Below are 14,681 nucleotides of genomic sequence, written 5' to 3'. Positions count from 1 at the left end.
CATAACTATTATGAGGAACCAGTCATTTCTCTGCTTGCCATAAATTTCGGTGTCATCATTTCCTGGATTAAATTGGAAATCCTGCTGAATTTACACTCAAGCTCACCGAAAGACATCTGTTCCTTGTAAATTCAAATGTAAAGCTTTTTTGCATGTACAGAGAAGGTATGAAAATAGGTTTACGCCAGCTAGTTTGTTTCCCTGCTAACATTAACAAGCACTAGAATGTATTTCTTGAAGTATCTGAAAAGAAATGCCTTCACATATCAGGAATAATGTAAAGGTTTTTCACATGGAAAAATGTTTCTCCACATTTATCTTAATTTACATTAAAGCCATGCAATTTTCCCAAGGCAGATGCACAGGTGTTCAACAACTTTTGAAGATGGAAGCCCCTTTAAGATACTTTGAAAGCAGCACCCCAAAATACGGTCACTGTAGAAAATCTTGGCCATTCAAGCACCAATTTGTGTCAGCTTCAGTGAAAGCACTTGGCATGCAGCAAAGTGAAGTGCAAGTCTTAAGTGCTTCTTAGAAGCATACACGCACACTCCATTTAGGCACTTAGGTTCCCTTTCCTGTATGTGGGAAAAGTTAGGCACCTAAACTAGCCAACAGAAAATCCTGAAGATATTGGTGTGTCCTAGACTTTGCTGCTCCTTGAAAATCTCTCAGTTTTACATTGCTGCATGTAATAATAATTATTATTGTTTTCTGATGTTTAAGAGCTCTGTCTTAGCCACCTCCAGGCTAACAGAAGCACCAAACCCTGAAAACAGGGAAATATAAAAGCGGTATGGTAAAGCCACTGGTTTAAATGGACTCAAATCTATAATGCAACAGCAGGATTTGGCTACTATTTGTTTATAAACTGTTAGAGAGAATGAATGAAGAAACTTGAAGGAAAAAAAAAAAACAAACTGCCGGAGTAATCATCACTACTTTTTTCTTCTTCAAAACTTGCTTAGATTGTTCAAATGTTCCAAAATATTGTCAGTTTATAACAGTATTCCTGTAATGAATGGTAGTTTTTCTTATTCTGATTGTGTCGATTTCATTACTGTTATTTGATGCTATTATACTGCCAGGATCAAGTAAATATTCGATTCTCTTAAAATGTCTATTTGATATTTGATAAATGAGTTCTTCACTGCAGGAGCACCCATGATTTCATGCAAGGCTAAGCTATGCCACAAACAGCGTTTGTATGAGAGCAAGCAGAATATCCAAACCGGACTGTGGGCAGATACCAAGACAGATTAGTCCTGAGATAAAATCCAGGATAGATCAATTTACTGTGTATAAAGCCAAATATTCTTCTGTGTTAGGTATCCCCGAGAATGTGATAAAACAGTAATAGCAGACAGTGAGATATAAGACTGACTAAGTTTTCAGATATGATCTTAGGACAGCACAAAAGAATTCCTCAGTCCGGTAAAAATGTCAGATCTCTGCAATAGCTATCAATGAGGAGACAAAACATCATCCTTCCCTTTTAATTGCCACGCAGACGCAATCTAAACGTTCATATAAAAAGGGTGTAAGATAGTTTGCCGTCAAAATGCTTTTTTCTCAGGAGTTCAGCCTGCATTCTCTGTTTCAGCAAAACTCTCAGAAAAATTGTTTCTTTAATGGTTCCTTTACAGTAAGAGAACTCACATCATCAATAATAACAATGCCTTTGTATTTCACTAGGTAAATATGTATCTGATGACTCTAAAATATACAATATGATCTAATCATTAAAAACCTGAAAATCCATTACTGTTCATTTCAGAATCAACACGTAACTTGAAAATCAATACTGTATATATTAACTTTAAAAATAACAAGCTATCAAATTATGTTCACGTAACAAGAATGATTAGAACACAATCCCTTAAATTAACTTGCTAACCTTCTTTCTAAAGAAATTAACCATGCAATCTATACGTAAGTTGCTTTTTCATTATTCTCATGCAAATTTACACCACAGTAATCAACCTGAGTTATAAAGAAAATGTCTACACTTTTAGCAAAGACCTCAATATCTACGGATTTATAATAATTAAATCAAGAGTGTGAACATACAACAGTCATACACAACCTAGTAAACATTTTATTAAGTTTTTGCTCAAGAATCTTTCTTAATTATGAAATAAAACTTCACACCACTTGAACCCCAAATCTGAGCAATTTACTGCAGTTTCTTGCATACGTAAAATTTCTAGAATGGTGAAACATGCTAGAACAACTAGACAGATAGATTTCTATTTTCTAACATTTTCATCACGCTATGTATTGAAACAACATCGCTAATTTATTCAGATGCTGGATGTTAGCTTTCATGCTAACATGCTAATTACTAAAAACCACAAATCTGTTGTGTTATTTTGTTAGTCTGCCATCAGAAAGAAAATGTTATTTAATGAATGCTTTGAAAATGTAAATAATTACAAGTATTAAAATATTAACTGAAATTCAAACACTATGATTAAAATACCATTTTCACATGCTTAGTAGTTCCCTATTTCCATTTAGGGCTACCTTGGGGTTGCACGGCCTGCTTTTGAGCTTTATCTACACGACAGATGACTTCCAGCACAGCAAAGTTATTCAAGGGTGTGACAACATGTAAATGGAAACATTGCTGAGGAAGCAAAAGCCCTTTTTCTTTTTAAGGACATGGTTATATGGGGAAACCTGCATTTTGACTTGTAAATGCTTGTGTTTTTCAAGCGGGGGAAGGAATGCTGTTGGGTTTATTGCATTGGTACAAAGCTCAACTTTTCTGCTTGCTACCTTGACTCAAGAAGCTAGCATAATGCAGTTACTTCTGCATCAGCGGAGGACTGTTGGCTCACATATGGTTTAAGTCTCATTTTTAAGCATCTGAGAAGTATCTAATAGATGCTACACTCCTCAAACGAACGGACTTTGCCCCAGTGGGCTGTCATCGTTTGATTTCAAAGCAAAGGTCCTTGCAAATGGTAAGGAGCATATTTGCAAAAACTGAGCACTACGCAACGGGCCTGATCTAATCACTGTTGAATCAGTAGATGCTGAATCAAATTCAGTTTTCTATTGTACCCCACCAAAAATACTGCAGTGGCAACACCTACATTACAAATAGTCCAGGACACAACTCCACTTGTCAGCAAAATGTTTCTGTTCATAGCAACAGGAAGAAATCAGAGCTATATCCATAGAACACGATTGTAACAGAAAAGATAGAACCAATCAGCATTTGTCCCTATCAATAGTGTTGTGATTTTCAGTGCTGACACACTACAAAAGGGATACTCTCAGTTTCCTTTATAAGCTTCTCCGTTCAACTTTCCCTCATAGTATACAAATGTCATTTGGAAGCTTGAAACTGAATTATTTTTTTTTCTTAACAAATGCTATTTTCCTTCATCATATGCTCAGAGTAAATGGTTCTTGGTGAACATTAAGCTGCTAAAGAAAAAGAGAGAGCTCGTATCAAATTTCCATTCTGTCCACTTTGACAAAGGCTCTTTTTCCTGCTAAGACTTAAAGGGAAACGAGGATGTCAAATCTCAAAACATAAGTGCAATCAGACTGGTTTCTCTACCTGTGCAGCCTCATGACGCTCTTTTTACGGATTTCTCGGGAAAATGAGGTGAACAAAAAAATTATGTTGCTCTACAAAGAGCAGAGTATACCACGGGGAACATGCTGGTAGAAAAATGAGAGCTTGGCATCTTAGCGCAGTCATACGTTGAATATTTTGCCGTGCCTCTCTTCAGTGACATCTCAGTCAACAAGCAAATACTGGTCTGAACAGAGAGCTTCACTAGCCACCCTGTCACTGGGGATTGCCTCTAGTGCTTAGAAGGCAAATTACTCTGAATGAAAAGATTTAAAGTAGCTGTGAAAACTTCTAATTACTTTTTGGATTTCAAAGTTATTGGTAATGTTATGGCTAGCTAGGCATAGAAAATGTTTGGCAATCTAATATACAGCTACCTCAGGCAAAGAAAGATTTGGACAATTTTGTGTTTCTTAACTGGCAACGATCGTTTATCCAACACGCTTAAGAAAAATATACTAAAATTATTTCAATTCCTTATGCTATTCTTCTTAGAAAGTTTCAGGCTTATTGCAACTCAAACTGATTGTGAGAGAGCATTTGACCCTTGGGTGATCCACCCTTTTTGCTCCTTAGCTGCTTAGCCTTCCCTGAAGATTTGCCCACTACTTTAATCCAGATGTTTTCCACAAAACATCAGTGACAACCTTGTCATGCAGACAAGGTTTGGGTTTTATGTATACAAAACACATTTTAGAGGCATTTAGTACTGCATGCGTTTTATTGAAGATTGAATGGATAAAACAGCCTTGCTAATTAAGCTGCTCTGGAAATAGTAATCAAGTGAAATTTTAGGTGTCAAAGCAGAATAAGGTTATAAAGTACGCTTCAGAAGAAATCTTACACTAAGATATCTTAAAATGTATACTTTTCTTTTTTTTTTTAAACCAAATTCTGAAGCACTTTCAGAGCTACTTTTTGAATGTCTTCTGTGTATCACGGTAACTATTTCATAGCAGGAAAGGAAGACAAATTCCAAGCATTCTTTATAGAAGGGGATTGAAGATCAAATGCATTGCACAAAACACCAAAGCATTCACTGCTGGTCAAACACTGTAGGTGAACATTAGCTGACACAATACTGACACATGCTAATTGTCACACCCTAATAAATACACATGTAAGCAGAAATTATTTTAAAGTAGCGGTCACCAGGTCTCTAATAAAATTCTATTACAATGACTTTTTATTATACAAAAAAAAGATAATCTTTAGAATAACGGGTGTAGTACAATAGTTACACTTGCTCACTACACAAATACTAATATACTGAGTTCATTGGTGATAGACTATGATTAACATCGTTGCCTGTCCTTACACAGTTCTGTAAATGCATGTCCGTTGCGTAATACATTATGGATGATAGGTCTTGCTGTATTTACTTAAAAGGATCTATTAACCCAAATCAAGAAATTGTCCAAGAAATGGCTTAGCTTGTACATATTTTACGAACTGAATTACAGGAGCATCTTTAGCAAGGATGAGGCTCTACTTTTCTTGGCACTTTATAAATAAGCATGAGTTGATCATTCTACAAAATGATCAAAACAACACAGCACACTATATAGCTACTGCAAATTCTATCTTGGTACAGAAACTATTTCATGTATACTGAATATGAACGGTTGGCATAGTTGCACATTTACAGTTATTCATATTGGAGCTTATACTTAGCAAGCATATTCTTAAAATATGTGCAGCTAACATTCAGGCCAGGAATTTGTTTTCTTAAGAATCCACAAACTTAAATTCATATGCTGTTATCCGGATATTGCTCACACATTTAAATTACAGCAGGAGAAATAAGCTATCACATAGCTTACATTAATTGTAAAATATACGGATTTATCAAAATATTGACCGTACTTTTTTAAACTTTGGAGAGTGGATGTACAAAAATACATTAAAAATAAGCACTGTCAATTTAAAGCAATATAAAACTAGTTTGAACCAACATGTGCTGCTTATTTTGACAATGTCTGAAGTTATAAGGAGAGAAAAATGCATCTGAAAAATCTTGATGTCCAAAATAATAATAATTTAAATTATTTCTTCTGATACGTAAAGGACTATTTCATACTTATAAGCTCTTGCCAAAGGAATAGACCTATGAGAAAACTGTCACTTTCAGAAGTGAAGGGAATTAGCTGATAATTCACAAAATCATAAAGTGCTTAGGATCTTCAAGTAACAGTGATCACGGAAATGATAAACTGATACAGTAAACGCAGAAGTGTAATATAAATTGGCGTGTATTTTTTCTTTAAGAATCTATAAAAGTATTAGAGAAAAATGCATTAATTATTGGTGGCCATTGGAAGGTCCTTGCTAACCTTTCGATACGTCATCAGAATTACATACTAAATGGTGCATCTTTGAAATTTTTCTTTACATGCTTCATACACTTAAACAAAAATGCATTCCCAAAGAAATAGTAAGCATGAGTGCATATATAATACTTAAACAAACCTGCTAGTAGTTTTAAGATAAATGTAAAATTACATCATTACTCAATGTACATTACTACAAAAGTATACAAGCACTGAGAGCTTTATATGAAACAGTAAGTACTTAATTTAATAAGCCAAATTCTATCTCCCTTTACAAGTCTGAAGCTCTCCAACTACACGACTGAGCTGCATTTAATTTAATCCAAGCCCCGAAAGTATGTATTTTTCAATAAATAATTCTATTTAGATACAATTTTCTATATTACAAACTCAACAATCAAATTTGTATTTTTAAAAGTTTGGTAGAGGAGACCAGTAAATTCAATTAGCTTATAATTTTTTCCAATAAGGCTGACTAGCATTTCTCTTGAAGTTTTGAGAGAGCTGACTAGGGCGTTTTGTGCTAAGTGAAGCTGTGCCCTCACTGTCGATCAATGTAATTCTTACAGTGTATTTCACAAAACTGTCATAAACATTCATGTCTCTAAGCTATATACTTGTAAATTTTTTTTAATTCAAATTACTACTGTAATTAGAGACTGCAGAGCTATTCACACCAGATATTCATACATATTTCATTAAGCAGCAAAGTTCAATGCAACAGTTCTTGTAAGACTGTTTATTGAATTTAACAGTCCAGAGTTAAAAACATTCTCTTTTCACGTAAACTGCAATCAAAAATAACTTTAGAAAACAATAAGAGACTTACTGAGGTTGTAAGCTTCCTAACATGTAAAACTATAATGTGTTTGTGCATGCTCACTATTTCATTTCCTTCTAACAGAGGAGTTGTTAATTTTTTTTTGTTTTTTATCTGAAGATAGTCCACAAAATAGAATCGTTGTCTTTGCTATGAGGATATACAAGACCAAAACTGGTACTGATGAACATAATGTTTTTTCCCAAAAAAGTTGAGGCAGCTTTTGTTGAACGGTATCTGTTTCGGTATATCTTTATAAACTCTGGTGGCTTTGGAGCATCAGAGAGAGGGAGAGAGAGAGAGAGAGAGGGAGAGAGAGAGAGAGAGAGAGGGAGAGAGAGAGAGAGAGAGAGGGAGAGAGAGAGAGAGAGAGAGAGGGAGAGAGAGAGAGAGAGAGAGAGGGAGAGAGAGAGAGAGAGAGAGAGGGAGAGAGAGAGAGAGAGAGAGAGGGAGAGAGAGAGAGAATGAATCCTTTCGTCTTTTGAGACCTCGAAAACTTTTCCAGCAAGTGCTGGCAGCAAGTTCCAATGAAAACAGGTAAAGAGGAAGAGAAGTAGCAGCTCATTTCTTATATACAGCCCAACACCACGTGCAGCTGCACAGTGTCTCAACATAAAAGAAAACAGTAAAGAACTTTACACCACATGGAGGCATATTCCCCTCCTGTTACAAGCACGTCTGTGATTTCTCTGGGGAGAGGGAGTCAAGCATGAGGGTAAAGCTTAAGTCTACTTTTCATGCATAGCTGTTGCGCGTTGCCCTGCTTCCACGGCCTTTTGTCAGACGTCTGAATTGGAGCTGAGGTTTGTTAACCTGGGGTCTGCGTTGATCTCGTATCTGTAGTGATACCCCTCCATGTGATCCCGGCACGCATCTCTGATGTTGTGCATCCACTTTTTGATTCCTTTGCGGTTCAAATACAAAACCAGGAGAAAAATGGCCCCGATGAGAGCCAAGACTATCCCTAAGAAGACGTACGAAGTCTGTAGCTGGGAGGGGAGGTCTACGGGCACGGAGCAGTTCAGGTCCGAACTGTTGATCTTCAGCAAGGCTTTGCCCAGCATCTTCTCGGGGTAGGAGCACTTCAGGGCTTCTTTGCCCTCCACCTGGTCGCTCTCCTTGAGCCAGTTCACCAAGTCCTCGATGGCGCAGTCGCAGACCCAGGTGTTGCGGCCGAGGCCGATCCTCCGGAGGGCGGGCAGGCTGCGAAACTGGGCCAGGGTGCCGTTCCTCAGGACGCTGAGCGAGTTGTCGCTGAGGTTGAGGCTCTGCAGCCGGCCCAGGCCCTGGAAGGACACGTTTCGCAGGCCCACCAGGGAGTTGTTGCTGAGGTCCAAGTGCCGCAGGCCGGGCAGGGAGGAGAACACGCCGGCGGGCAGCAGCAGCAGCCCGTTGTCGGCCAGCTCCAGGCGGCTCAGGTTGCGCAGGGCCCCGGCTTGGAGCAGCGCGGCCAGGCCGAGGAAGCCGCTGTGGTTGCGCAGGGCGCCGCGCAGGGCCAGCTCCTCCAGCGGGCTGCCGGCCTCGCCGAAGGCCTGCGGGCTGAGGGAGGCCAGCGGGTTGCCGCTGAGGTCCAGCTGGCGGAGGCCCGGCAGGGAGGCCAGGGCGCCGGCCTCCACGGCCTGCAGGTGGTTGCCGCTGAGGTTGAGGGCGCTGAGGTGGCCGAGGGGAGGCGCGGCGAGGGCGCCGGCCGGCAGGCGGCCCAGGCGGTTGCCGGTGATGTAGAGGTGGCGCACGTAGGGCGGCAGGTCGGGCGGCACGGCCGTCAGGTTGCCGTTCACGCACTTCACCGTCTTGGCCGCCTCGGAGCACTCGCACGGGGCCGGGCAGGGAGGCGGCTGCGCCGAGCCGCAGCCCAGCAAGACGTGCAGCAGCAGCCCCAGGCACAGCGCGCCGCGCCGCTCCGCGGGGGCCCCCGCGCCCCGCGCCGCCATCGCCGCCCCGCGCTCCCCGCCGCCGCCGCCGGCCCGCGGCCAAACTTTCCCCTCCCGCCGCATGCGGCTCTCGACGGGGCGGCGCGGGGGGAGCCGCTCCCGGCGGCCCCTCTCCACCGGCGCCCGCTTCCTGCGGGGGCTCCCGCGGCGGGACCTGCGACAGGGGAGGAGAGGGAGGCAGCGAGGGCAGCCGCCCGGCGGCACGACCCCGACGCCGGGTCCGGTCCCCCCCGCCCCCGGCCGGGACCGGGCACACGCGGCTCGCCCCGGTCCCGGTGAGGAGCAAGTTTCCGCCCGTGCTCAGCTCACGCCGCCGCCGCCGCCTCCCCGGCCGGCCTGCTCGCACCGCACAAAGCCCCGACGGGAGGCTTCAGCTCGCCCCTCCGCCCGCGCCCCCCATGCGGGGCTCTCCCGTCCCACGCGTGGCTCCAAACTCCTGCCCGCCGCCAACAACGCTGCGCGGGCGGGCGGGCGGGCGGGCGGGCGAGAGAAGGAGGGAGCCGCCCCGGTTGCGTGCCGGTGACCCCCGCCTTTTGCCCCCTTTACCTCCCGCCGCGGCTGCCGCTCCGCGCCCGGCGCAAACTCCGCCGCCGAGCCCGACCCAGCCGCGAGTGACTCCTGCCGCCGCCGCCGCCGCCAACTCCGCGCCGCGCCCGGCCCCGCCCCGCCGCCGCCGGGAGCCAATGGCCGCCCGCGCCCCTGCCCCGCCCCCGCCGGGAGGGGCGGGGCGGGGCGGGGGGCACCGCGCACCGCGCACCGCGCACGGCGGGGCCGGGCGGCAGCCCCGCGCTGCCGAGGGCTGGCGCCGAAACCTGGCCGCCGCTTGTACGACCTGTTGCTTTTCCCCTCAGAGATGTACTAAAAATCTCCGGCCCCGTACGCCGCCATCGCCAGGGCAGGAGCGGGGAGCGACTTCCAGGGCGGCGGCGGCGGCGGCGGCGGGTCCCTCCCGGGGGGCCGGGCGGGCACCCCAGCGCGGCGCTTGGGGATTGACAACCACAAAAAAACACGAACGGATTTTATCCCAGTGAAGTCGCGCCCCTCCGCTCCAGCCTGATTTGCAGGCGAGAGGACAAGCCGCGCTGTGCGGGGCAGCCGCCGCTTCTGGCTAAAAGAGCTCCGAGGCTCAACCGGAGAATCGCTAGGATCTTTAGAGGACCTGTAACAACAAAAAAAAAGCTGGAGCAGCAGACTGGCAGCTTAAGCCTGAGCTGCAGACTTCATTACTGAAAGCCTAAATATCTGTCCGTATGTAAAATACTAGTTTCTGCTGCTGTGACTGCACCAGAATCACTGGGGAACGGCCGAAAAATTCAGGGGGTACGAATGCAGCTTTGTAGAATGATTTGCTTTGGTTACTTCTCGGGGAGGAAATTTGTGGAAGTGCTGAAAGGTAGGAGCTGTCTTATCAGCCGTACCGGGGCCACGGGGAACTTTGAAGTAAGTGATCATGATAGTTAAATAACACCTACTTACCCTAGACGGATACCTTCAAATAGCCACTTTTTCAGCAATGTGAATCTGACCACTGGCCACTTTGGATCAGTGACTCCTTCGGGCTTTCCTTACCCTTCTCATGATTGCTTAAGAAACCACAAAATTGCATGGACTTCCTTGTCCTAATATGTTGGAGCTGTCCTCTTTCTGCTTTCCTGATCTACCAGATTTCTTAGGTGAGCTCTTCATCTTTCTTCCATTTTTTGTCTCGTTTCAGTCTTCCCCAAGTGCACAGAAATTCTGTACGTGTGGACCTTAATACTTTAAGGTTTGTATGCTTTTTTTTTTGGTAAATTCAGCAAAAGTTCTGCAGGCATTCAGAGCTCTGGGGAAAATGGGCCGAGGAATCCAGTATGAAGCCTTGAGAAAACAGGTCCCAGAATCTGGGGAACCAGCAGCTGAAAAACTCTGATCTGCAGGACTGCCCTCCCTTGTCTGTCCAGACAGGGCCATTACTTACGGTGCAGAGCACCAACAAGTACGAGTCAGGATGGTCAGGCTCAGGCTACCTAATTGATAGGCCAGGGTGCCGTTTATGAGAAGGTTGTAGAGAAATGAAATATGGAATGGCAGAAGTAATAGTGATACAAATGAGGTCTGGGAGTCACAAAGAGTTTAAGAATTTTGGGAAGTTACTGCCTTGATGTTGAGTTACCAGAACATTGACGCTCCACATTAGGAGTTTCTAGCTTGTTAAGGGGTATGTGAGTTCCACATCCAAATGACTCTCCTATTAAATATAGACTAGCATAATGCTTAGACAAGTAGATAGTAAAGCCAGCCCACATTATGTAAGAGAAGTAATGTTTTCCTAATCTATTAGAATTCTTTGGAAAACTTAAAGGAAGAATGAAGCTGGCCTACTAGACAACAGTCTAGAGATTCAGTCACCAATAAGAAGTACTTTCTGAGGAGAGATCACCTTTTTAAAGAAGGTAGCTGAAAAAATTAAGAAAAAATCTGACATAAATCTTAGGAAAGAACACTTAATGAGTATGCACATAATTGCGTTTTGATAAAATGTTTAGATGCAATGTCAATTTTAATGGAATAATAGAATTAAGAGCACTTGCACTGATCTGCTCATCAAGTGGACCCAAATGGTCTTACTGGCTCCTGACACTCCATGACTGTCTAATGCATCTGTCCCTCTTGCCTTATATAGATGGCAAGGTCTTTGGGCAGGGAGCATCTTTTTTATGCTGTGTTTGTGAAGTGCTCCATGACAGGTGCTTATGTGTGCTGCAGTAGTGCAAATAATGAATAACAAATATTTTCCCATTAGGCAGTACTACATAGCACCTGCTTAGACCACTTATGCTTGCAAGAAGAAAAGCACTTGTTAATCTGCTCTATTCTCTTTCTGTTTAAATAAAACAAGTTTTCAATGGTGGGTATCCCAAAAAGTAAACAGTACTTTCTGGTGAATACAGAGAGCATTTCCTGGAAGTGGATAACATTGAGTGGATATCCTGGAAGTGCTTGTAATCTGTACTTGGAAAAAGAAGGAAAAATACCCTGATGTATTTTCAGGTCAGGTTTTGGCTATTATAATTGATTAGTTTGTGAATTTGCATCGCACAGTCCACAGAATCTCATCTCATAGTTTTTGCATCAGCCAAAAACTTTTAATTGTGTTAAAATATAATACTTCAAAAGACACGGTCTTGGTTGAAGGGTTCAAACTGGAGGAGAATTTACCATAAGGAGATTGTTCCAGAGGCTGAGACTCTTACGTGTTGGCTGAGAAAGGGGGTTTGAGGTAATGCTTTGGTCTCTCAAAGGAACCAACCACGCTGTTTTGCAGCCCCAGGTTACAGCTGGGTGACGTGCTGGTCATCTGAAATTCTGAAAGGAACTTCTGACCTTCTTTCTCCAGAAGACGAATGCTGGCTTATGTGACAGTGATGGGAACTGGTCGCTTTTGAAAAACAGTAGTCCAACATTTCAGCTCCCCAAAGGTGAACATAGGATACCTACTTAGAGGAATATAGGGAGAACCTTTTATAATTCTACTTAGCATTTGACATTTTTGAAGCCACTACACCCCTTTTAGGCTCTCGCCTTAGCAAAGAATAAAATGAAGTTTATAGGTGCTCCTGTCACTCCCTTGTCTTTAGGAAAGCCTGGCAGACTTTTTTAGACACTGGAATTTAAGGCAGTTAAAGTTAATAGAGATGAAACCCATCCTATATAATCCTTACAAAATCCCTTGGCCATTTACTAGATGGTGCTGGATGCTTTTTATGATATTCTCAGTGGCCTGACTCCTGCTGGTGGCTAAAGAGTTTGAAGAGCTTGGACAAGGACTCCGTGCGATAGCTAAAGTAGTCCTTTTTATTTTTTTTAAATGCTTGGGAAATTTGTTTCTTCTCCAAAGCGTTTCTAAGCTGTCTCAATATTGCCTGGTGGAACTCAGTGCTTCGTAGGAAGTGGCCTACTCCTTAAAAAGGTATTTGTGATGTGGTAAAGAATATACACTAAGTGAGCAATAGCACAGAGACCAGAATTCTTCTCCTTTACCAAAAATATGTTCCCACAACAATGGGAGTACAAGCTGCAAGTTCCATCTGCTCCCTCGCGTGGAGTGATCCCGTGGGCCTGCAGGACGACACCTCCTGTTTCAGCTAGAACTTGGCTCCGTTTGAAGAAACATCATCAGCATTTGTACAGCAGTACAAGAAAGCATATAAGCAACCAACTGCTACCCTAAGCCATTAAGTGAATATTCCATTCAGTGCTGCCATGCTCACACATATAAACATTTATGTTTCTTTTTTTCTTCTTTTTAGATGCACTTAAATTTATATGATAGTTATTGATTTTTAAATAAATTATTATTTTTTTTTTCACTTGCAGCACTTCATTCCAGACATAACAACAGCCTGCCCAAATGATCTGCTGACCTGTTCTAGATTTCATTGTCTATATAATAAATGCAGGGTAAGTCCTGTGATTGATCCACGTGGAAATCATTTAGCCATTAATCACTATGCAGGATAAGACCATGTTTGCATTTTATGATACGCTATCCATTTTTATGCTGAAATACTAAAAATCAGTCTAATCCAAAGAATGTCAACTTTAATACACTATCATTGTAGATTAAAATTTCCTGATTTTAACTAAAAATAACTCATTCTGTCTTAAAAATATTTTAATTTATCTGTAATATGAATTTTGGGGACTTCTGCATGTCTTGGTTGGAGACTGAGGGAACAGTAGGAGGCAACTTGTCTCCACCTGAAGCAACACAGACAATTGGTAAAACTGTAAAGATGGACTCTTTACCTGTTCATCCTCTCTGTTTCCACACAGTCCCTCTCTACACTTGTTATGAGCTTATTAATAAAATCTATTACTCAAATGAGAAGAAAATTATGGTGACCTCCAGTCAGTGAAGCTGGCTAGCAGAGCTGGGGTCAAGTGTAAACTAGGAAAAAAGACTTGGTAAGAGGAGCTGCTGTATTCTAGATGCTGCCAAGGTGCGTGCATTCCTCCATCCGTAATCCACCTCTACATGCTCTGACAAGCAGAGCATCTACAACAGAAGCCAAGTTGAATAACCACTTATAAGTTCATCAGAATGCAACTGAGAATTTAACATGCTTAAACAGGTCAGACTAAATTTTCAACCCTGCTTTTTATTCTTTCCTTGCTCAGAGTACTTTGCATGTCTTTTACCTTCAAGCTACCTTTGACAGATTGCTATATGGATGTAAAATGGTAATATTTTTCATTATTTTAACTTTAACAATTTAAGATTTCCATGACCTAGACTAAGTTCTGCATAAATTCTGCTTAGATAAGAGTAAATCATTACAGCCAGTAAAATTATTCCTTGTGGAAAATGAGCCTTGTGAGTTTCGTGCTTTTCGCTGTCTTCTTATTACTTCTTTTTTCTCTTATTCTAACTGCAGAGCTGTTCATGTGAGCAGGCTTCAGCTGATAAGTTTGTATATTGTTCATGTCCGCTTGGGATATCCTTTCAATGAGCAACAATCTAGAAGTGTGATTGTAACACTGGGGAACTCAGTAGACCAGATGATTAGCTGTTGGATTCGTGCTCCTCAGTGCCGTAATGACCTGTCTTGCTGCACACAATCACTCTCAGTGGACACTGAACTCAAAATCCTATTTCTTGGGCCAACTTTCAATTTTATCTTAGTTATAGTATGTGAGGAAGGCACATGGTTGGACCAAAGCGCCATGTTCCGGCTCACCTCAGTTAATGATTTCTGGGGGACTTTCAGGAAATAGCATAAGTTAAGGCAGTCACCTAGCTGCAGTGCAGGAGTAGAAAGGGAAAGCTAAACCAGCCTTCCCTTCTAGCTCTGAAAAACAGAAACACCGATCTTCAAAGAATCTGGGCCAATGTGTTCCTCACACTTCAAGTGATAGTCCCACTCACTCCACACTCCTCATGCTGTGCCGCTTCAAGGTTTCACAGCCTCTCTTCATGCCAAGGGGGTTTCCCAGTTTGCCCCGCTTCTCTGGCAGGTAAAAATCCT

General features: G+C 42.9%; 1 protein-coding gene across 1 annotated transcript; it reads right to left on the bottom strand.

Annotated features, from left to right (window-relative positions):
• Window positions 1-1,482: 1,482 nt before the first annotated feature.
• TPBG (trophoblast glycoprotein) lies at window positions 1,483-8,736 on the bottom strand. Its single transcript, XM_068936471.1, has one exon. The coding sequence runs from the start codon at window positions 8,734-8,736 to the stop codon at window positions 7,522-7,524; it is 1,215 nt and encodes a 404-aa protein (XP_068792572.1). The 3' UTR covers window positions 1,483-7,521.
• Between the last annotated feature and the right edge of the window lie 5,945 nt (window positions 8,737-14,681).

Source organism: Struthio camelus, chromosome 3 (assembly GCF_040807025.1).
Source record: "Struthio camelus isolate bStrCam1 chromosome 3, bStrCam1.hap1, whole genome shotgun sequence".
NCBI classification, from domain to species: Eukaryota; Metazoa; Chordata; class Aves; order Struthioniformes; family Struthionidae; genus Struthio; species Struthio camelus.
The sequence above is the reverse complement of the archived record's forward strand: the minus strand, read 5'-3'. Positions and strand labels throughout refer to the sequence as shown.